The 24,599-nt window shown below is 38.7% G+C and overlaps 2 protein-coding genes across 4 annotated transcripts in view; both read right to left on the reverse strand.

Moving 5' to 3' along the window:
* LOC108179123 (uncharacterized) overlaps window positions 1–24,599 on the reverse strand; it is a gene marked incomplete at its 3' end in the record, with an annotated part of 177,624 nt that overhangs the window by 139,330 nt on the left and 13,695 nt on the right. The window contains 18 exon segments of the mRNA NM_001442942.1: window positions 155–339; window positions 416–541; window positions 1,284–1,664; window positions 2,471–2,548; window positions 2,646–3,035; window positions 3,184–3,573; window positions 3,716–3,787; window positions 3,875–4,267; window positions 6,533–6,931; window positions 8,752–8,829; window positions 8,927–9,319; window positions 9,468–9,857; window positions 10,062–10,133; window positions 10,331–10,723; window positions 11,368–11,766; window positions 13,855–13,881; window positions 13,967–14,027; window positions 14,205–14,347. Coding sequence (NP_001429871.1) covers window positions 155–339; window positions 416–541; window positions 1,284–1,664; window positions 2,471–2,548; window positions 2,646–3,035; window positions 3,184–3,573; window positions 3,716–3,787; window positions 3,875–4,267; window positions 6,533–6,931; window positions 8,752–8,829; window positions 8,927–9,155 — 2,721 coding nt within the window. The 5' untranslated portion in view covers window positions 9,156–9,319; window positions 9,468–9,857; window positions 10,062–10,133; ... (3 more) ...; window positions 13,967–14,027; window positions 14,205–14,347.
* The window catches only part of LOC108191778 (pancreatic secretory granule membrane major glycoprotein GP2), an 81,987-nt gene continuing 77,054 nt past the window's right edge, over window positions 19,667–24,599 (reverse strand). For all 3 annotated transcript variants that reach the window (XM_087277046.1, XM_087277045.1, XM_087277047.1), the window contains 4 exons: window positions 20,935–21,180; window positions 20,560–20,722; window positions 20,243–20,345; window positions 19,667–20,098 (listed from right to left, as the gene is read on the reverse strand). In XM_087277046.1, coding sequence (XP_087133172.1) covers window positions 19,992–20,098; window positions 20,243–20,345; window positions 20,560–20,722; window positions 20,935–21,180 — 619 coding nt within the window. In that variant the 3' untranslated portion in view covers window positions 19,667–19,991. The remainder of the gene's footprint in view (window positions 20,099–20,242; window positions 20,346–20,559; window positions 20,723–20,934; window positions 21,181–24,599) is intronic.

Genomic DNA, 24,599 nt, shown 5'->3' on the forward strand with positions numbered 1-24,599 from the left:
GTGGAGAGCTTTGAATGTCAACAACAAAACATCAATACAAAAATGAACCGGTAAACAGAGGTGCTGCTGCTGCAAGACAGGGGTGTTGTGATTAGAACAACTCAAGCAACGTTGTAGTAGAAAACAGATTTAACAGACAGGTAGTTGATTTTACCACAAGGTTTGTGCCACAGATGTGTTGATCGTTGTCGAAGTTAAACTCCACTCTGCCGTTCTGGACGGTTCCTCTGCAGCTGGGGTCATTGAGGTGTAAGTGCTCAGCTGAAAAACCAGCTTCAAAAAGCTGACAGCGAGACACAGACATGGAGCCAGAGCTGCTCTCACAGGTCTCATTGAAATCTGAGAGAAAAACATGATCATTAATGACACTAAAACACCTTTTATTTCACATTTGACTGTAGAATCACACACTAACCAAAGGAGTCTTGAGCTGCTCGGTGCTTAAGGTGGCCCTTGTTACATAAACAGCCATAAACACCATTTTTCATCCCACACCTTTCCTCTTTGGTGCAGTTGAGTTCAGAACAGGGGTTTCTGTCATCTAGATGGACAAGTTAGTAATGTTCATTATTACAAGGTTTTCTGATAATTGTACACAAAAATAAAACCTTCACTTTGTATGATTTTTTTCTGTAATGTAATGAAGAGCACCTCATGAAGCCGCTTTGGAACAAATATAATTGTGAAAAGTGCAATACAAATACACTTGACAACAATTTACTTTTAATGTTTTGTTTTTTACTGCACTTTTACGATGTTTAAATGCATTCTAAGCACCTCACATATAAATTAGCAAATCAACCCCATATGCACAATGTTTACCTAAAATGAAACACAAACTTGCAGTCTAGGGGCTCTATTTTTATGGTCTAGCCGCAAAGTCTGAGAGGGGAAGGGGGAGGGGGGTGATGGAGAGTCGGTGGAGCGAGGAAGCGATCACAAAGTGAGGAGCGGGGAAGGGGGGCGGGATGGAGCGACAACCCGGGAAACCATTACAAACTGAGGAGCGATCACAAACTGAATAGTGGGGGGAGGGGGCGGTGGAGCGATGACGCTAGGAAGCGATCACAAACTGAGGAGGGGTAGTGTTTTGTAGCGACGACCGACCCTGGTATTTATATTTATGTAGAAAATAGATATTGTAGTTTCTGTTGTGGTCGTCTCTGGTGTGTCAGTTGTATAGCTAATACTAAACCTCACATCTAGAAACACAAATAAATGTCAGACAGAAAGCCATCATCTCTATCATAAACAGAAGGCAGAGTTAAATGTGTGTCCAGTACCTGCACAGTATGCTAAATTGCAGGTGGTCGGCCTCACAAACTCATAGACATAAAAACCTCCAGGACAGGCTTTGACTTGAATGGGATTGGACTGGAAATAGCAGCAGTCGTTTCTCCAGTGTGCACAGACATTACGAGAGACCACTCCATCCTCAAGTGTTGGATGTCCTCCGCTCAGCCACAGTGGAGCATTAGTGCCGCAGCTATACTCATCAACACATGTGTCTGGCATCTGAACACTCTGACCATTAATGAAGAGACGGTACCAGCCGCTCCAGCTCACCGCTCTGTCACACATTAACTGAGAGGAATCTTCATTGCTGGTGGCTCTCCATGGCTCATCCAGGACGTTGTAGTTGTAGCAGGGGTCAACAGGGGGAGCTGTTGGGAGCATATTCATTAGTTATAGTGGTGTTGGCATTTGTCATCTCATGACAGAGCACTGAACAGGCAGCATTATGTTTCATGCTCACTGATGAGGACAGCAGACTGAGTACACTGTAGTGTTGATGAAGTAATGTCATTAAAGGGTTTAGCAAACCTGGACATAATTTATTGAGATTTAAACAGATTTGTTTCTGTTGAACATGAGTTAAGAATGGGTTATCATCTGTTAGAATTATTTTTAGAGAACAAATATATAATCGTGCAGGGTTTTAACCAAATATCATATTCTGGGTTAAATACCTATATTAGGGATAACATTTGAAGCAATTTTCCCTAGACACTCTGTTTCAAGGGCGAAGGGGAAGGGGTACAAAAATAGAATTGGGATTGGACCTAAATCCTGGGGCTTTTAAATAATGCAAAATGAAACAAGGATACACATTTTAACTTGATTTGACTTCTCTGTCCTTGCATCCTTTTATTGCGTCATTCCCTTGAATCCTGAAAAGACGGGGCTAAGAGGCACGACGAGAGGGAAAACAAGGATGCACAAATAGGAATTGAGAAGCACCCCTCGGACTCAAAACACAGCTCTGCAGAGCTTTACTCCAACCAGCTCCAATGCAAATCTGCTTAATAGTTTCAAGTCTTGAACACCTTGATGAGTTGGGTGTTAGCGGTGTTTGATTTGGGTAATCTGTTACTAGATTCTAATTTGTTTCTGAAGAAACTACTAATTGCTGTGCATTGATCAACATCATGTAACAGGTCTGTGAAGAATGCAAGAAAGAAAGATTTACCAGTGGTTGGTGGAGTAATGAAGTCTATGGATGTGATTGGCTGAGTTGTTGTCACGGCTGTGCTGAGCTTTGTTGAATCTTTTGGTATTAAGAACATGTTTATATCATTATAAGATATTTTCAAATAAAATCCAGATAAAATACAAGACTGAAGTGCACATGAATAAATACTCACCAATACAGTAAGCTGCGCAAAATCTTAAACGTTTAAACTCATACACATAATAATTTCCAGGACAAGCTTTGACCCTTATAGGGTGGGGGGCGAAAGAACAGCAGCCTCTCCATCCAGGAGCACAGACCTGACGGAGGACCACTCCATCTTCCAGCTTTGGGTGAGATCCATTGAGTGACAGTGGGTTATAAGTGCCACACATGCCTTCATTTGCACATGATTCTGGCATTTGAGCACTCTGACTGTTGTAGAACAGCCTGTAAAAGCCATTCCATGAATCACCCCAATCACAAAAGCTATAGTAGTTAGCAGGGTTATCAGTGGATCTCCAAGGATCATCCAGACTGATGTAGTTGTCGCAGGGGTCGACACTTGGGGTGGGGAAAGACACTATTATAGAAAAAGAAAACAAGCAGAAAATACTGAAGATTCAATTTCCACATATAAGATAATGGATCATGTTTAAAAGCCCTGTATTGGTAGGTGTCCCTACAATAACTGACAAAGCATATCAGACACTGTGTAAAGATGAATATACCTGCACAATATCTTGGAGCTGGGATTGAAATAGGAGGCCTGGTAAACTTGTAGACATAATAATCTCCAGGACAAGCTTTGACTTGGATTGGGTTGGATCTGTAGTAACTGCAATAAGCATCACGGCTGCTGTGAACTTCACGAGTAACAACTCCATCTTCTAGTCGAGGATGAGATCCATGAAGCCACAGTGCAGTAACACCTCCACATGTCACATAAGAGGCACACCAGTCCGGCATCTGAGCACTCAATCCATTAAGTAAGAGTCTGTACCAGCCGTCCCATTCATGATTGCTGTCATGTTCGTTTACACCATTATACATAGACAAGAAACTGTCTGTGCTTCTCCATTTGTCATCGATAATGTTGTAGCTATTGCACGGGTCATAATCTGATAGTGAGAGATTATCAAATCAAAACTGGCACCTTTATTTATATAAACGTGTTTGTGTGTGTGTGTGTGTGTGTGTGTGTGTGTGTGTGTGTGTGTGTGTGTGTGTGTGTGTGTGTGTGTGTGTGTATACACTACTTACTAAAGGTGATAGTGGATCCAGTTAGTATATCTGGACTTGCAGTGGAATCCACCTGTGAGATAGTGCTGACATCTGATTTAATAACAAATAATATTTAATCATTACTGGATATTGTATAACCATTACTCAAATCATTCTAAATGCTTAAAAGAACATTACCTGTACAGTATCCTGAACACCCGATATGTGGAGATGCAAGTTCATAGACGTAATAGTTTCCTGGACACGCTTTCACTCTGATGGGGACTGACTTGCTATCACAACAGCCTCTGCTCCAGTAATTACTACCACAGACTTCTCTGATCACCACTCCATCTTCTATCTGAGGGTGAGGACCATCGAGTACCAGATTCATGCCTGTGTTACAGATGAATCCAGTAGCACAGGTTTCTGGCATCCGGATGTTCATTCCATAGTAGAAAAGCCTGTACCAGCCACTCCAGGAGAATGACCACTCACAAACGAAATCTCCACTTTCATTGTTGGCTCTCCAGGGGCGATCCAGAGACTCATAGTTGTAGCAGGGGTCACTGCTGATGTTTGGGAAAGCAACTGTCATGGAGTTTAAAAAAGATAATGGTTAACCTGTGTACTGTATGGAAGATAGTAGAATACTGTAACCCAAAACACAATGATGTATACATGTTGAGTAATTAAATATAATCAGTGGAGGCAAAAGAAGGCAAGTGGGAGTTTGTAGATTCACATCCCAGCCAAGGGAAATAGGAGGTCAAATCTTTCATCAAGGTTCTAAATTAAGTGCTCTCCAAATGATCCAATAATATCTGGATGCAGCCTTTCATATGTAAACTGAGACTGCATAATCACACTTGCAATATCAGACACAATGCACTCAATGGAGCTGGTAATGTTAAAGTTGGGGTTAAGTGTGCACATTTTAAAGTAAAGAATTGATTTTAAAATATGATAATTCAGCATGGTCATATACAGACAGTGTGAATAAGCTGTTAAAATGTTTAAAGTTCTGAGCATTAAGTAAATGCATTAATGGCCCGTTACCACTGAGTGGTACAGTACGGTACGGTTCGGTTTGGTATGCTTTTATGGCCGTTTTCTGTCACCATCCTGCACTTTGTCTCCATTCCCCTAGAGGTCCCTGTGTTTCCCCTCTGTCTTTGTTCTTCCTCGTGTGTTCTTGTTTACTTCATTTTGATCACCTGTAACTTGTTCTAGCCAGTGTATTTCAGTTGTCACTTTGTCTGTGTTCCTCATTCGGTTTTTGAGTCATCTCTGGTAAACTTGCCTTGCGTTTTCCTTGATCTCCTGAGCTACGTCTAGTAAGAGTGTTTTATTTTCCTTGTTGCTGACTGCATTATTGTCTGTTTGTTTTCTCCCCTCGTGGAGTTTTCTTTACATGTTTATTATACTGTTAGAATATTTTGTATACCTCATTCTGAGAAGAACCTGAGTTGTCTGTTTTGCTACCTCATTTTTGAGAAGAATCTAAGTTGACTTTTTTTTTTAATAAATCCTTGTTTTCTGGATTCCCTCTTGGAGTGTTTTCGTTTAGGTGCAACACGACTTCTTCTTTGGCTTAGTGGTATACACACCGGTTTCAACACCAGAGACCCGGGTTTAAGACCCGATTGTGACAGTTTTTGCTTTCAAAAAATGTACCGATCCAAACTGTACCATACCACTTTTTCGGCATCCTTTCAAAAGGGTACCAAACGGGAGAAAGGGTACCAAAAGGTGGAGCTACACATGCAGCTGAACGCTGATTGGTTACGGAGATACGCAACAAGCTAGTGGAGCTACACAGAACGTAAACAAAGGAACCGCCATGTTTTTTTTTTCATACAAAGCCGAGACATTACATTATGCTTTTGATAACGAGCATGGATGACCCGAGCTTAAACAAACCTTGTCATCGTCTCGATGAACAGACACAAAGCCAAGAAGAAAAGTATGTCGTGTGCAGTTGTTGCTTTACAAGCCCGTCTAAATGTGCTAGCGGTATTCGATTTCTTTCGGGAGCTTGCAATCGTTTCTATATTTTATATAACGACCTTCGGGAGTGAAACGCGAAAAAAAAAAAAAGAGAGAAGCCGTCAAAACACAGGAGCAAAATTGTTTTAGCAACCTGAATCATGAACAAACTGCCATGTTTATCTTCGCCTTTTGGGTTATTATGAACTGGGAATGACAAAATGACTCTCTAACAGAGTTTACATGTGCTGGTGAAGATTACAGACACAGATGAGAGGTTTGCGCTGACTGTGGGCTATGTTTCGTGTTGTTTATGAACTCAAATAAGGACTAAATGTCTGCTATGTGTAGTGTTTCTGTAATTAATAATATATCGGAGACTGTAAGGGGCTGTATGTGTTCACATATGTTGCATTTATATATTTATTTTATATAATTATAGGCATTACAGTAGCCTATTTTGAACTGTCATTGATCTGCAGTTATAATCAAATCATGTTCATAAAAAAGTTAGTAATAAACATTTATAAACAAGTGTTTATGTGTATAAAGCAGCTGTTTTGTAAGAAGTGCTGCTCATTATGATATGTGAACGACCCGTACAGCTTTACTTAGACATTTATTTGAGCGAGCATGACGTCAACTCAACCTTTGTCATACACCACGCCCACCAAAAGAGTACCTTTTGTGGTGGAAACGCAAGCCTGATAAAGGTGACCCGTACCAACTGGAACCGTACCGTACTGTACCAGTCAGTGGATATGAGGTATAAGTAAAGGCTATTCAGTTCCATGGTGACATCTGCTGAATTAATATTGGATTACAGACAACTGCTTAAATATTATTTTAATCTAAATTGATTTGCACCTGCACAGTATGAAGGTCTGGGGATCGACAGATCTGGCTTGACAAGTTCATAGACGTAATAATCTCCTGGACAGGCTTTGACTTGGATGGATGTGGATCTGTATTTTGTACAATTATTGGACGCAATATCACTTCCCAAAACATCACGGGTCACCACTCCATCCTCAAGTGTTGGATGAGAACCGTTGAGATACAGTCCAGTTTCACCACCACATCCCATATAATTTATACACCACTCAGACATCTGGGCACTTTGTCCACTGAGATACAGCCGATACCAGCCGCTCCATTCAACCATGGTGTCATTATATTCATTGTAGGACCAATGTCTCGTATCTCGCCCGTATTCATCCAGAGTGGTATATTCATAACATGGATCAAAGCTGGAAGTAGTATATACTGAAACAATCAAGACAAAAAGGAGAGTATGACAATGTTATAATAAACACCTCTGTGCATTATAATTAGCATTTTTATTTAAGATAAAGTGGAACAGACAGTACATCTGATAAACTTCTATGTGTGTATTAAAGAGAAGATAAGGTGATGATGGATGAGAGAACCTGACTAACCAGTCTGTCCACTTAGAGTTACCACCAATATATCTTACACACTGCATTAAATATATCTTCAGGGTTTTTTAAGGCTGGAATTTAAATGTACAGTATTATGAAACCACTATCTGGATTTTTACAAATTAGGATTATTATAATAGCAGTTGTTTAAAAAATACTACAGTGACTTTGAATCTACTTAAAGGGGTAATTAAATTTGAATATAGGTCTTTGTTCCCCCTCAGATTGTTTAAAGCTTTAAGAGTTTCTGTTTTTCACTCATGAACACTACATAATCATTGACATCTATAGTAGGAAAAACAAATATGATGGAAGTCAATGGTTTCTGGTTCAAAATATCAGTCAATAAGTCAATGGTTTCCAGTTTCCAGCTTTCTTCAAAATATCTTCTTTTGTAGAATAAGAAACTCAAACAGGTTCAGCACAAATGGAGGGAGAGTAAATGATGACAGAATTTCAGTTTTGGGTGAACTGTACCTTTAAATGTAAACACTTGTTAATTAGGTAAAATCTCCTTTAAACCATGTATTATGTTGATTTGACAGTATATCTGCACATGCTGTGTGTTGCTGGAAAATAATGTCATTTTCTGCCAGTTTCCTATCAGTCACTCTGGTCTGTGCTGTTCCTGCTCTGACCAGCAGGTAAAGCCAGTGTTACTGTTCTGCTGTCAATCATAGATCATCCCACCTGTGACTCCACCCCTTTCACCCGTTGATCTTTAGCATCTCATTATCCACTAGCTTATATATTTCTTCAGCTTGAAGTTAACCTTTAGGTTGATTTTTAAAATGTTTTTTTTTTTTGTTTTGTTTTGTGTTTGTTTTACTTCACTTTAACCCTATTATATTAAAGTCTTTAGACATTTACCAGATTCTTGTTTTAAAAGCTTTTTCGTTGTTGTTTAATTTGCTAAACATGCAAATACTAGAAGTAATTACCAGCCATTTCATTTTCTTAACTGCAATAAAGCATGGTGTTTGTGCTCTACGTGCTATTATTTTATTCATATTGCTGCAATGTTTCATATTACCACTTATATTGCTACTGCTGATGCCGACATTCATAAAAAAGATCTCTTCTTTAACAGACGCACAGAGAGCTCACGACATCATACTGTTCAGTTATACTATAAAAACAGTTCAGGTACAATTTAATTTCTCTTCCTCGTCCTGTCTTTTGTTTCATGTAGAATTTTAAGGACTTGCTGATTACTCCAACAATATCTCATGGCAATTCGTAATTTTTGATTTAGTGGCTATGATGCTAAAGGAAACAAGGATACACATTTTAACTTGATTTAACTTCTCTGTCCTTGCATCATTTTATTGCATCATTCCCTCGAATCCTTAAGGGGTGGGGCTAAGAGGCCAACGAGAGGGAAAACAAGGATGCACAAATAAGAATTGAGAAGCACCTCTCGAACTCCAATCATACCTTTCCGGAGATTTGCTCCAACCAGCTCCAATGCAAATCTGCTTAATAGTTTCAAGTCTTGAACACCTTGATGAGTTGGGTTAGCTGTGTTTGATTTGGGTAATCTGTTACTAGATTCTAATTTGTTTCTGAAGAAACTACTAATTGCTGTGCATTGATCAACATCATGTAACAGGTCTGTGAAGAATGCAAGAAAGAAAGATTTACCAGTGGTTGGTGGAGTAATGAAGTCTATGGATGTGATTGGCTGGGTTGTTGTCACGGCTGTGCTGAGCTTTGTTGAATCTTTTAGTATTAAGAACATGCTTATATCATTATAAGATATTTTCAAACAAAATCCAGAAAAAATACAAGACTGAAGTGCACATGAATAAATACTCACCAATACAGTAAGCTGTTTGATATCTTTGTCGTTTAAACTCATACACATAATAATCTCCAGGACAGGCTTTGACTCCTATAGGGTAGGATGTGAAAGTACAGCAGCCTTTTTTACCAGGAGCACAAACATGACGGAGGACCACTCCATCTTCCAGCTTTGGGTGAGATCCATTGAGCGACAGTGGGTAAAAAGTGCCACACATGCCTTCATTTGCACATGATTCTGGCATTTGAGCACTCTGATTGTTATAAAACAGCCTGTAAAAGCCATTCCATGAATCACCCCAATCATGATTAACGTTACTGAAGTTAACAGGGTTTTCAGTGGATCTCCAAGGATCATCCAGACTGATGTAGTTGTCGCAGGGGTCGACACTTGGGGTGGGGAAAGACACTATTATAGAAAAAGAAAACAAGCAGAAAATACTGAAGATTACATTTCCACATATAAGATAATGGATCATGTTTAAAAGCCCTGTATTGGTAGGTGTCCCTACAATAACTTACAAAGCATTTCAGACACTGTGTAAAGATGAATATACCTGCACAATATCTTGGAACTGGGACTGAAAGAGGAGGCCTGGTAAACTTGTAGACATAATAATCTCCAGGACAAGCTTTGACTTGGATTGGGTTGGATTTGTATCGACTGCAGTCATCATTAAGGGACCCATAAACTTCTCGAGTAACAACTCCATCTTCTAGTCGAGGATGAGATCCATGAAGCCACAGTGCAGTAACACCTCCACATGTCATGTAAGAGGCACACCAGTCCGGCATCTGAGCACTCAATCCATTAAGTAAGAGTCTGTACCAGCCGTGCCATTCATAATTGTTGTCATGTCCATTTACATCATTATTCAGAGACAAGAAACTGCCTGTGCTTCTCCAGTCGTCATCGATAATGTTGTAGCTATTGCACGGGTCATAATCTGTTAGTGAGAGATTATCAAATCAAAACTGGCACCTTTATTTATATAAACGTGTTTGTGTGTGTGTGTGTGTGTGTGTGTGTGTGTGTGTGTGTGTGTGTGTGTGTGTGTGTTTGTGTGTGTGTGTTTGTGTGTGTGTGTGTGTGTGTGTGTGTGTGTGTGTGTGTGTGTGTGTGTATGTGTGTGTGTGTGTACAATACTTACTAAAGGTGATAGTGGATCCAGTTAGTATATCTGGACTTGCAGTGGAATCCACCTGTGAGATAGTGCTGACATCTGATTTAATAACAAATATATATATATATATATATATATATATATATATATATATATATATATATATATATATATATATATATATATATATATATATAAATATATGTATGTATATATTTAAACATTACTGGATATTTTATAATCATTACTCAAATCATTTCAAAAGCTAGAAAGACGTGTGGTAGAGAGAACAGTACCTGTACAGTATCCTGAACACCCGATATGTGGAAACACAAGTTCATAGACGTAATAGTTTCCTGGACACGCTTTCACTCTGATGGGGACTGACTTGCTATCACAACAGCCTCTGCTCCAGTAATTACTACCACAGACTTCTCTGATCACCACTCCATCCTCAATCTGAGGGTGAGGACCATCGAGTACCAGATTCATTTGTGTTCTACAGTTGAATCCAGTAGCACAGGTTTCTGGCATCCGGATGTTCATTCCATTGTAGAAAAGCCTGTACCAGCCACTCCAGGAGAATAAATTATCACAAACGACATCTGTACTTTCATTGTTGGCTCTCCAGGGGCGATCCAGAGACTCATAGTTGTAGCAGGGGTCACTGCTGATGTTTGGGAGAGCAACTGTCATGGAGTTTAAAAAAGATAATGGTCAACCTGTGTACTGTATGGAAGATAGTAGAATACTGTAACCCAAAACACAATGATGTGTACATGTTGAGTAATTAAATATAATCAGTGGAGACAAAAAAGGCAAGTTAGAGTTTGTAGATTCACATCCCAGCCAAGGGAAATAAGAGGTCAAATCTTTCATCAAGGTTCTAAATTAAGTGCTCTCCAAATGATCCAATAGTATCTGGATGCAGCCTTTCATATGTAAACTGAGACTGCATAATCACACTTGCAATATCAGACACAATGCACTCAATGGAGCTGGTGTTGTCACTGTGTGGGGTTGGGGTTAAAGTTGGGGTTAAGTGTGCGCATTAAAAGCTTTGCATGTAGCTCAGATTGTAACAGCACCTGGTCTGCATCCAGAACCCTCTCCAATGATCAAGCATTTTAAAGTAAAGAATTGATTTTAAAATATTATAATTCAGCATGGTCATATACAGACAGTGTGAATAAACGGTTAAAATATTTAAAGTTCTAACCATTAAGCAAATGCATTAAGTAAAGGCTATTCAGTTCCATGGTGACATCTGCTGCATCAATAATGGATTACAGACAACTGCTTAAATATTATTTTAATATAAATTGATTTGCACCTGCACAGTATGAAGGTCTGGGGATCGACAGATCTGGCTTGACGAGTTCATAGACGTAATAATCTCCTGGACAGGCTTTAACTTGGATGGATGTGGATCTGTATTTTGTACAATTATTGGTCCACATATCACTTCCCAAAACATCACGGGTCACCACTCCATCCTCAAGTGTTGGATGAGAACCGTTGAGATACAGTCCAGTTTCACCACCACATCCCATATAATTTATACACCACTCAGACATCTGGGCACTTTGTCCACTGAGATACAGCCGATACCAGCCGCTCCATTCAACCATGGTGTCATTATATTCATAGTAGTGCCATTGTCTTATATCTCGCCCGTATTCATCCAGAGTGGTATAGTCATAACATGGATCAAAGCTGGAAGTAGTATATACTGAAACAATCAAGACAAAAAGGAGAGTATGACAATGTTATAATAAACACCTCTGTGCATTATAATTAGCATTTTTATTTAAGATAAAGTGGAACAGACAGTACATCTGATAAACTTCTATGTGTGTATTAAAGAGAAGATAAGGTGATGATGGATGAGAGAACCTGACTAACCAGTCTGTCCACTTAGAGTTAACACCAATATATCTTACACACTGCATTAAACATCTTCAGGGTCTTTAAGGTTCAGATTTAAATTTTACAGTATTATGAAACCACTATCTGGATTTGTACTTATTAGGATTATTATAATAGCAGTTGTTTCTAAAAATACTACGGTGGCTTTGAATCTACTTAAAGGGGTAATTCACATGAAAAGAGAAAAAAACTCGCTCTTTATTCCTCTCAGATGGTTTAAAGCTTTAAGAGTTTCTGTTTTTCTCTCATGAACACTACATAACACACTATGAAGAATGTTGGAAACGGGTAACCATTAAACATTCATAGTAGGAAAAACAAATATGATGGAAGTCAATGGTTTCTGGTTCAAAATATCAGTCAATAAGTCAATGGTTTCCAGTTTCCAGCTTTCTTCAAAATATCTTCTTTTGTAGAATAAGAAACTCAAACAGGTTCAGCACAAATGGAGGGAGAGTAAATGATGAAAGAATTTCAGTTTTGGGTGAACTGTACCTTTAAATGTAAACACTTGTTAATTAGGTAAAATCTCCTTTAAACCATGTATTATGTTGATTTGACAGTATATCTGCACATGCTGTGTGTTGCTGGAAAATAATGTAATTTTCTGCCAGTTTCCTATCATTCACTCTGGTCTGTGCTGTTCCTGCTCTGACCAGCAGGTGAAGCCAGTGTTACTGTTCTGCTGTCAATCATAGATCATCCCACCTGTGACTCCACCCCTTTCACACGTTGATCATTAGCATCTCATTATCCACTTCCATATATATTTCTCCATTCTTCAGGTCGCAGTCAGTCTTTAGATTGATTTTATAATTATTTTTTGTGTTTGTTTTACTTCACTTCAACCCTATTCTATTAAAGTCTTTAGACGTCTTGTTTCAAAACCTTTTTTGTTGTTTAATCTGCTGAAAGTGCAAACACTAGAAGTAATTACCAGTCATTTTACTTTTTAACTGCAACAAAGCATGATATTTATGCTATTCATTCATAAATAGAAGCACAGTATCTTTCCTTTAACAGACACACAGAGTTCACATTATACTGTTCTGTTATATTTTAAAAATGGCAGTTCAGCTAAAAATGAATTGCTCTTCCTCGTCCTGTCTTTTGCTTCATGTAGAATTTTAAGGACTTGCTGATTACTCCAACAATATCTCATGGCATTTTGTGATTTTTGATTTAGTGGCTATTGCGTATGAATTTTCTGTAATCTCACTCAAACAATTTAGTATGCTTTGTTCATTCCCCAATATTGGTTTGATTTAGTGACAGGGTTTGGTGCCAAATTTTTGATGAAACATTTTACATTTTTGTATAAATTTGTACAAGTTAGCCACTAAAATTACAAAATTTGAAGTAGCTTTGTTCCCTCGTGAGATCTCAAGTGATTCCAAGCAATTATGAGTTTTTATTTCCCTGTTGTTGTTATTTTTATTTTCCTGTTTCATTTTCCAAAATTTTTTGTCAAAAGCAAAATGTTGGTAATAGTGGAGTTAAATTTGAAAACTGAAAGTTGGAAATAGCCATTGGGATTAATAAAAGTACATAAATAAAGTCATACTACTGGTTTCCAACACTCTTCAGTATTATCTTGTTGTTTACTAAAATTTATGATTTTATTTGTGTTGAAAGAAACTCAAACAGGTTAAGAACAAGTGGAGGACGAGTAAATGGCAGAATTTTCAATTTGGCTGAACTATCACTTTAAGAGTGACTATAACTGTGTTTAGTTTTAATCAGATGTGCAGCCTTAGTGTATATCAACCTGATATTTGCCAGTGTTTGTTATGTATATTATTCATTTAGCTCTTTATTTTGTATATTTTATTCAAAGTAAAGGATAGGAAGAGGAAGAAATAAAAAGTAGCAAGTAGGAAAGTTATTGTACCTGTTGTTTGTCCACTGGTTATTTCACCTGTTAATTAAACAATATTATAATTATTTTACAGCATTTTAAAGTCAATTCAGATTGAAAAGGTCTCATTATATAAAAGTCTCACCATGAATTATGAGCAGCGACACACAGAGTGAGATCAAAAACTTCATAGTGACGAATGAAACCTGCACACACACATGACATGCATTCATATGAGATGTTTCTGTAGATGTATTTTTTTTAATTATTACTGCAATTTGATTAAATTTTTACACATAAATAAAATGAACATTGTTCTAAATATGTTTAACCCGTTAAAAGCAGAAGAGTCTTTAAAGTGTGTGAATGAGAGAAGTATTTACCTGAGGTCAGATGCTGCAGCAGAGCAAACTCAGGCAGATTTAACACAGACGATGATCAACTGCAGATCTTATAGTCGTGTTCGTGCATTTATTAATAACTTTAGGAGGATATTTCCTGGAAAGAGCACAATTTTCAAAACAACCTCAAACCAGTTTTTAATTTTTTCACCAGGCATCAGAATGTTTGTAACTTAAGTTAATTGACTTCTGTATTTGTTTGCAGTCGCTGTGACATTCTTTCACTTTGTGCTAGAACAGATGTAAATGTAGACGGAATGATGAGCAGCCAGTTTTATATTTCCTTCTCGGAGACGTCCTTACAAAAAATAGAACCACAAGATTTTTGTAAACACAAAAAAAACACTTTCATTTGTGTGAATAATGGATATTCATTATAAAACACTTAAGGGATGCAGGTGGCAGAGTTTGATGATGTTTGTGTGATGTGCAAATTTAAAAATATAGACTTTATGTACAGTTTTTTTGGTAACACTTTACAATAAGGTTCATTAGTTAATGCATTTACTAACATGAACTTATCATGAACAACACATGTAAAGCATTTATTAATCATATTTGAACATTTACTAATGCATTATTAACATCCAAGTCTATGCTTGTTAACTTTAGTTAATGGACAATGAGTTAACATGAACTAACAATGAACTACTGTATTGTCATTAACCAACGTTAACTAACATGAGCAAATACAGTAGTAAATGTATTCTTCATTGTTTGTTCATGTTTGTAAATGCATTAATTAACATTAACTAATGAACCTTATTGTAAAGTGTGACCGTTTTTTATTTTATTTTTCATATGTACAGTCATATTCTTTTCTTTTTCAAATATTTCCCAAATGATGTTTAGGTGAGCTAGATTTGTTTCACAGTTTTTCCTTTAATATTTTTCTTCTGGAGAAAGTCTTACTTGTCTTACTTGTCGGTCTTACTTGACTGCTAGAATAAACAATAGTATCTGGATGCAGCCTTTATGATGCAAGCTGAGATTGCATCACTCAGCGATGTCAGTGTCAATGTCAGACACAATGCACTCAATGAAGTGAGTGATGTGACTGTGAGGGTCAGGGGTTAGGTTAGGTGAACCCATTAAAAAGCATTGGATGCAGCTCAGATTGCACTGCACCAGGTCTGCATCCAGACCCCTCTCAGAATAAAAGCAGTATTTACTTATTTTTTAAAACAACTTTTGGGTCAATATTAAGCAATATTTGTTTTGTATCATCTACAGAACAAACCATTGTTATACAGTTATTTGCCTATTACCCTAATTAACCATGTTAAGCCTTTAAATATCACTATAAGCTGAATACTAGCGTCTTGAAGAATATCTAGTCAAATATTATGTGCTGTCATCATGACAAAGAAAAAATAAATCAGTTATTAGAAATTAGTTTTTGAAATTAAAATTAATATTTGGTACCAAGGGCAGCAAGTGGGTAGGGCTCTCATCTCACTGCAAGAAGGTCATTGGTTCGAGCCTCGGCTGGGTCAGTTGCCATTTCTGTGTGGAGTTTGAGGTATAGTGGAATTGGGTAAGCTAAAATTGTCCATTGTGTATGTGTGTGAATGGAAGAGTGTGTGGATGTTTCCCAGACATGGGTTGCAGCTGGAGGGGCATCTGCTGCGTAAAAACGTGCTGGATAAGTTGCTGGTTCATTCCGCTGTGATGACCCCAGATTAATAAAGGGACTAAGCCAAAAAGAAAATGAATGAATGAATGAATTTAGAACTAGATCGATGCATGACCAATGACAATGCTAACGGACTTATTTGGGCTGTATTGTGCAGTAAAACTTAGCCTACCAGAACTTTTAGCAAAGGTGGAACATTTTTATTTTCTTTACGACAAAATAATTATGCTAGAAATGTTTCTGGATGAGGTATTTGTGTGATTTATACATCATAGCTGTCTCCTGACCTGTCTTAAAGCATCACTAAATTGTGCAGGCATTACAGGTCAAACAATCTGTTACATTTATCAAAATAAACAATAAGGCTCTTAAACCACTTATTTGAGAAATGTTGTGTCGTCATATTTCAAATACCTCAAGTGAAACAAAGTCATCTGTCTCATTATTTTATTGCTGACAGTGTACTTATCTTTTTTTGTAAAATTATTTCAGATTAAGATCAATCGTAAAATAACATTTTATAGTTATCGTTCAAATAAGAAAAAATTATTGTAACTTAAAAATTGTAAATAAAACCCTAAATTTTAAATCTTTTCATCATATACTTTAATTAAACATTTCAGAGCTTGAAAGTATTCTTTAAACTCTGGACAAAAAGTGTTTTTATGGCCTTAAAAGTATGTGGGAGTTTTGCCAGCGCTATTGAAAAGATTAGTTGTCATGAAAGGAAAAATCGACCATACTTAGTTACTGCAAATCCCTATACATGTAGCCTTGTGATTTAAGCAATTAAACCATTTAAATAATTTTATACTTAAAAAGGGCCAAAATGAAAATCTGATTTTTTTTTTTTAAATAACTAACTAGAACTTTTAAAAGAGTCATTTGTAAAATATTAGTATTATTTACTAAACTGTGTATTGTTTTAGCAGTGTAATTGTATAATAACTAGTAAAAATATTCTGTTCTCTTTCCATCTGTGAGAGAACATCAACAAATAAAATAAAAAAATTCACAAGCACATTTAGTGCAGGTTAATATATTACTAATTAAGTATTATATTATCAAAAATAATGGTTTTTATTTGTATAAATCGATAGACAGTTCATATGCAATGTTTTTATAGGTTGCTGAGAATACATTTCAGGTGTTCAATATGTTGCGTGTGGAAAAAGTGCTTTAAAGTCTTTGATTTTCCTCAGGCTGTGCCTGTATGAACCCTGTGGGAAATCAGTGTCACATTTTCAATCGTGAGGTGATGGTCAATTGTAAGTTCTCTTGGTCGTCAGGTCATGTGATGTGTGTTGCTGAACTTTATTCAAATGTTAGAAATGTAAAAACACCACATTTTGAAATTTACATGCAGTATATCAATGTAGTTTATTTGTGTGTGCTGCGCTCATAGACTTTAGGAAACGCTGCTCATTTGTTTGATTTCTCTTCGAGATGCTGCTCAAGCCTTAAAAATTTAAGGTCCTCGCACCCTTACTGAGTCCAAAACTGTCATATTCGTTTTTTCATATTCGTCAATTGGTGGCTCACAATTGTGAAAAACAACCCTCAAAATATTTGCACTGAGACCCCAACTGCAATGAACCAGCTTTGGGGGTGCCCAGCTTGGAAAAGCTTGAGAACTCCTGCCTAGTAGTTAGAGAGTCCTGATGAAAAGATGTAAGAGTATTCAGTGAGAGAGGACACTGTTCTTAATAATGAACTGTTCTGACTTTAAATACATCCGTCTCATGCATCTTTTACACATCGCTTTCTGTTTAGCTAAGAACTAGAAAAATAAAAGGACAAATCTGTGTGATTAAGCAATGACTGAAGTTCCCCTCGTGTTACCAGACAACAATGCAACCAGTACATCAACATTCTACAGAACCTTCAGAACTCAAAACAAACACACTGTTTACACTTGAAAACCACAGCACCAACATCATTAGCCCCTTTCACACAGTGATACCGGTAAATATCTGGAAAATTTCCGGAACGACTTTACCGGTATATTGAAAAAAGCGCTGTTCACACAGGCGAGGACGTTACGGAAATTTTCCGGAAAAGAGCATTCACACATCCATTCCAAAATACCGGTAAATTCTGACATCATTCACCACAAATGAGCTTTAAACGGCTGCGCTTGTGTTTGTAAACATTTGACTAAATTACAAACTCAGTGGATGATCAATATTGTGAACAACTTTTGCAGGATCACTTTCGCATGTCGAGATGTTCATAATATGTGCGTGTGCAGGCGCTCACAGGCTGTTTCACAGGCACACGCAAAGCTTGAAGGTAAACAAACAACGGCTTATCATAAGCATCTCATCGATGATTATTTACACAGTTGGCATTAAGAAGAACATATAAACGTGATCTGACTAACTTCTAGCAGCTAAATGTGTCTGGAAAAATATTCAAAGGCTTTAATTCTTATAAACAGCGCGGACGTAAATGCGTCTGACTGTTGTGATTGGCTAAAGCTGACGTCTCACGTCAGCACGTTCTAGACGTGCACGCGCTTATTCCATCAATCTTCCTTCTGCATTCACACAGCGCAGCATTCCGGCAAATTGCCAGTAATGTTACAACTTCTCTTTCCGGAAAATAGCCAGAACGAATTTACCGGTATTTTCAAAAAAGTCCTGTTCACACATACAACCTTTCCGGAAAATTGCCGGCAATTTTCCGGAAAGGTCTGTATGTGTGAAAGGGGCTATTGTGTTACATTGGCTGAAGGGAGTGCGGATCCAAATGCAGGTTTATTAGAGCAAACAGATGTATACTGGAAATTCAGAGTCATGGTTGATAACCAGGCAGATGGTCAAAAAGGCAGAAAGCAGATGGGAATAAACAAACAAAACAAAGCTAGGGTCTAACACAGCAAGGCAAAACAAGGAAAACACGTCATAATGTTCAACAGTTCAACAAGACTCAGCACTGATGTATGTGTGTGCGCTCTATTAATAGTTCATGCAATCAGTTTTTGACAGTCCTCCGGCTGTGTGAATGCAATCAGTCAGGATCAGAATCCAGTTTTGTGTGTGTGGTGCATGACTGGATCTTGTAGTCCATAAATGGTGGATTTGTAGTCCATTAGCAATCTGTAGCTGTTAGATCGCTAATAAACATAACAGTATCACTCAGTAGAAATGGACAATAATGGACTATTTGATATTTTTGGTCATTTAAAGAGCATGTTAGTGATATGTGCACCTAGCCGGATCCAAAATGTGCTTACATGATGCTTATTACTAGACTCAGGGATGCACAGAAGCACAGAAATATCTTTATATGGGAAAAATTAAAGGATTCAAATGTAAAAGAATAATAATTGTCTACATGAATATACAAACCACTATCTCCTCCAGTGCCTTCAGCATCACCTCAGGAGGCTTTGGAGGAATCTGCTTTGTGCTGATGGTCTGCTGCATTCCAATGAGTTTCTTCATTCTGTTGAATTTGTTAATTATATTAAATTTCACAATCTAATAACTATAAATCAGTTGTTGATGCAAAGGGTGGCACGGTGGCTCAGCAGTTGTCATCATCCCCTACAAGCAAGAAGGTCGCTGGTTCAAGCCCTGGGTGTGACAGTTGGCATTTCTTTGTGGAGTTTGCATGTTCTCCCGTGTTGGCGTGGGTTTCCTCTGGGTGCTGCGGTTTCCTCCACAGTACAAACACATGCGCTATAGGTAATACATGTGTTGTGTTGCCATGATGAGCAAACAGCTTTAAAGATAGCTGTAAACTTTCTTAATTTAACTGAGAGAAATTACAGCAAAATGACAAAATGCAGAATGTTATATCACTTAAATTTTTCCCCCATACAGCTCTTTAATCTTTATATTAAATGCTTGAAACATCTGTTGAACACACAATGTTTTCAGATCACAATTACTATAAATACAATATTTAAACTTTAGGATTGAAAAAAAATGTCTGATCTTTGTTACTATAGCACATACACCCAAATAATTATAGAATTAACCTGCTGTATTAAATGTGTAACATATTATGTCATGTAAATTGCTGTGCCTCAAGAAATAATATTTATGAAATAAAGAAACACCACAACCAGTTCCACATCCATTACAATCAACCAAACTAAGAGTTGCACTTTCTGTGTCAATAAACTAAGACAGGGTGAAGAAACTCATCAGAGGAATGAACAACAGCACCAGAGAAGCACACAGACAAGAAGCCTCAGAAACCTTCACTTGGTCTGGGAGAAACTGAACATCTGTGAACAGAGAATATCAGTCAGTCTGATGAAATAAAAGATTATTTACAGCTGAATCAAACAGTGTTGAGGAGCAGCTCTACATGGAGATCAACAATTAGTGTAACTGCATTCCAACACTGCATTCAGACATGAAATGCTGACCTGTGTTTTCTCCAGACCACACTAGAGGACCCATAGATAGTGACGCACTGTCATGGAGATCCAGAGCCCTGCGCTCTCTCCGCTGCTCTCCAGAGTCACAGCTCTAGAAGAGAAAAGAGTCAAATCCAGCTGTGCAAATCCCTGATAAACATCACTGAACAAACACAAAACCAACAGGAGTGCACAAAATCCCCAGCAGAGGGCAGAACAAACATGTTTAACAGCCTTCATCATTAAACCTCAACACCATCATATCTCCCTGTCTGTGTTTAGTGCTGAAACATCAGTGGGAGATTCTGAAGACTTTTTAAACTCACCGTTGAGCATTGTTCACTGGACAGAAGGCAAAGGTGAACAGCACAGTGCAGGTAAAGCTTAGTGGAGTTTGCAGTGAAGATGAACATCCTGAAGGAGAAACGGCTGCTTGTGGAGACGCCGTTCTGCAGCAGCTTTACGGCGTCCTCCTCAGGATTGGGACACCTGACAAGATCAACAACACAATCAACAAACCAAATTATTTATTCAAATTCATTCAACTCAGAAGTGAAAATTTCCACTCAGTCATTTTACAAACACTGGAAAGTTGACTGTCTAAAACACTAAAAAGATACAAATCTCAGTAATTTCTAAAGTGACATGAATTATTATTTATTCAGAAGTAGATTTTATTAAATGAAGAGAGAAGTTTTTACTCTTCAATGATGAGGTCCCAGCGGAGACTGTAATCAGGGTCATTCACAGGTGTAGCCCAACACGTGTCCATCACCAGGGCAAACTGGCGGCTGTCGACCCCCTCAACACCAACCTCCACATGCATCTCCTGGTTCAGCTCTGCATCCACTTTACCAGTGAAGGGCTGAGTGAACTCTTCATCCACATACGGGACCATCCGCACCTGATAAACCCCTTCACCACTGGAGAGGACCTTGTGCACAGTGCTGTAAATAATGAACACACAAACTCCTGATAAAATCTTAATACCAGGTGAAAATAGACAACTATTCACATTTCACACTGCTGGATGGTTGAAGTACTGCTTTAAAATACCAAAAGAAGAAACAAAAGTGCCAAAATATAGAGCAGATAATGTTTAGAAATCTCTATTGACTGATCAAAAGTTTGACTTTAGTCATTCACCATTCATTCATTTTCTACTGCTTTTCTGGGGTTGGGTCAGAGGGCAGCAGTCTCACGCTGTATTCACACCAGACGCGGAATGCGTGGATAAATCGAACATTTGAGTTTACTCGCTTCATTCCCGCTTCAAACCCTGCTTCATTCGCCCTGATTGGTTAACGCGGCAAGAATGTCCGCTTAAGTTCAGATTTTTGAACTCGAGCGATTTGTGCGAATTGCACGTTAAGAGAGTCAAACACGCAAAACGCTCAATTCACACCGTGCCATTTGCGCAATTCACGCCATTCGCACGTATCGCGCCGCAGGATGTCTATTCACACGTCTGCATTGACTTAACATGTAAATTGCGCATTCCGCATCTGGAGTGAACGCAGCGTCAGGAGAGAACCCCAGACTTCCCTCTCCCCAGACGACCAAAACCCAGGGGGATCCAGAGGTGTTCCCAGGCCATTTGAGAGACATAGTCCCTCCAGCTGTCCTTTGGTCTTCCAGGCATGTCCCACTGGGAGAAGGTATTGGAAAACACCTGTCTAGGTAGGCTTCCAGTAGGCATCCGAAAGAGATGTCCGAGCCACCTCAGCTGACTTCTCTCGATGTGAAGGAGCAGCGCCTCTACTCCAAGCTTCTCCCGGGTGACAGAGCTTCCAGTTGGCCTATGATACCTTGCGAAGGAACCTTATTTTGGCCACTTGTAGCTGAGATCTTGCCCTTTCTGTCATGACCCAAAGCTCATGACCATGGGTGAGAGTAGGAACGTAGATTGACCGGTAAATCGAGACCAGTTTGACCATAGTTTTTCAGAAATCAGTTTCAAGAGGACCATGTGCTTATGATTGATCATGGCTGGTCTCACATTAATAATCCCATGATACACCAATCAGATAAATCCAAACACACACAAATAGCCGGATTTCTTTACCTTAGCCTTCTACTTCTCGAAGAATCCCCCCATCTCTCCTAGCCCTCTCTCCCCTCTTTCCTAGCATAATCCAGGGTACTTTTTGAGACCTTCTTGAGCTCAGACTCCCCTTTCTCCTTACTAAACGGGAGGCAGCCTCGGGCTCAAGGATCTTATGAGCTCAGGGCTCTCTCCTGGGACAGCATACCAAATACGCTTATTATCAATCATCAGCTAAGTGTGAACTCTTGAAATCTGCACAACAACGTGGCTTTTATTTTACTGTCATTCATGCAGTCACTCTGTCATGACCTCCTGAGGCCAAATTGAAAAAGACTTTCTCTCTTAGGCCTTGGTCACACATGTTGTATTAACGTGTTTAAATGATCTGATCACAAGTGGACAATGCTAAGTACAAGTGTAAATGTGTTGTGAAACATTTTAAGAGTCCACATTTGACGACATCCAGAGGTGGTTTAAAACACATTGAACAAGATTATTCTTGCAATGAGAACACATTGTGTTTGAATATGTTTGATAAGCCACTAAACACTGCTTGCACCCCACTGCTGAGCTCATTCATGGACCCAGCGGGACGCGCTGAAGAAGCACACTGGAGAGACAGATTGAGGCCCTGTTTTACACTAATACTTTTTAGTTTTAAACACAAGTTTTTCTATGTTATGCCATTTGTCCACACTACGCCAGAGTTTTTGAGCACCTAAAACTGAGCTTTTTGAAAACACTGAAGAGGCCATTTTCATTTTAAAATGCTGCTGCTCCATGTGAGTGTGGATGGGGGGAAATGGAGACATCTGAAAACGGAGCTGCAGACATTCGCCTATCTGATTGGGGCTTTTTCCTCAATATTAAGTAGCCTACACAAAGTTCAGTCCTGCATCCTCTCCTTATAAGTTTGAACATCGCAAGTTTGATAAGGAAAACAAACTCCCGAGGACACGTCAGGAAAATCTTTAAGTGAAGTTTATGTATAAACTAATTTCGAGAGGATCACGTGCTTATGATTGCTAGCTACTGGATCCGCATTATCCAATTTACTATGCTCCAATCAGATGACTCCTTAACTACCATAAATACCCTGGGTTTCATTTCACTGCTATCTTCGTTTTGAAGAGTCCCCCCTTCCACCCCTATTCTTCCTTCTTCCTAGATGGGTGACACAGTGGCCCAGTGTGTAGCACTGTTCCCTCACAGCAAGAATGTCTCTGGTTCCAGGCTTTACCAAACCAGCAGACATTTCTGTGTGGAGTTTGCACTTTCTCCCCGTGCTTACGTGGGTTTCCCTCGGGTTCCCCGGTTTCCTCCCAACTTCCAACAACATGCAAATTAAGTTAATTGACTAATCGGCACCATAGACATGCTTCTAGTATGTAATTAACTCCAAGAGAAGTCACTTACTGTTCATTGGTTACCACAGCAGGGGAGTTCTCGAGATCTACCTGAGCTCAAACTCCCCTCCCCCCTTGCAACGGGAGGGAACCCTGGGCTCGAGGATCTCATGAGCTCAGGGCTCTCTCCCGGGACAGCATGCCAAACAAGCTTTTATAATCAATCATCAGCTAAGTGTGAACTCTTGAAAGGAACTTTATAACCACATTCCCTTGTCCGGCTACGTTCTTTCTAAGCAATAAAATCAAAACATGATATAAGGAACTGCTTATTTTCATTTCATATTAGCAACGTAACAGACACTAAAAATGTTGAGGCGTCCTGTAGCTGCATGTTTATATGACCGTCATCTTCACTGTATGCATATTTACAACAAAACAGGTCCTATAACATCACTGCTTCATCACTTCATTTTCATGGAAAATACAAAACCCTCTCCTCTTCCTTTTGTTGAATATCAGTTTTAGTAATCAATTATGGCCATTATAGAAGTATAGCTTACACTAAGCTTATACAATATAGGAAATAATGGCAAACAATCAGTCAAGATGAAATCTCTGAAATTCCTGCTCCCTGTCAAGGACACCTGTTGGACTCTACATGCTTAAGGCTGATTTATACTTCTGCGTCAAACGCCGGTGTATGCTATGGTGCTGACGCATAGCTCTTTGCCGTGGCCGTCGGCGTCGCTGATGTGCACCTCTCAAAAAATGGAACTACACGTTGCAACGACGCGTAGCGCAAGCTCTGTGATTGGTCGGCTTGGTAGCGCTGACGAGTCTGGGCGGGACCGAGAGCCGCGTGAATGGTGCGAGCCTGATGGAGCGATTGTTTACAAGTGTGGAGTCCCGTGAAGGAGCTCCAGATGGAAAGTTTTGTTTTGTGTTTACCTCATAGTAAAAGTTGTTGCAC

This window comes from Danio rerio, chromosome 12 (genome assembly GCF_052040795.2).
Source record: "Danio rerio strain M-AB ecotype USA chromosome 12, GRCz13ab, whole genome shotgun sequence".
NCBI lineage: Eukaryota > Metazoa > Chordata > Actinopteri > Cypriniformes > Danionidae > Danio > Danio rerio.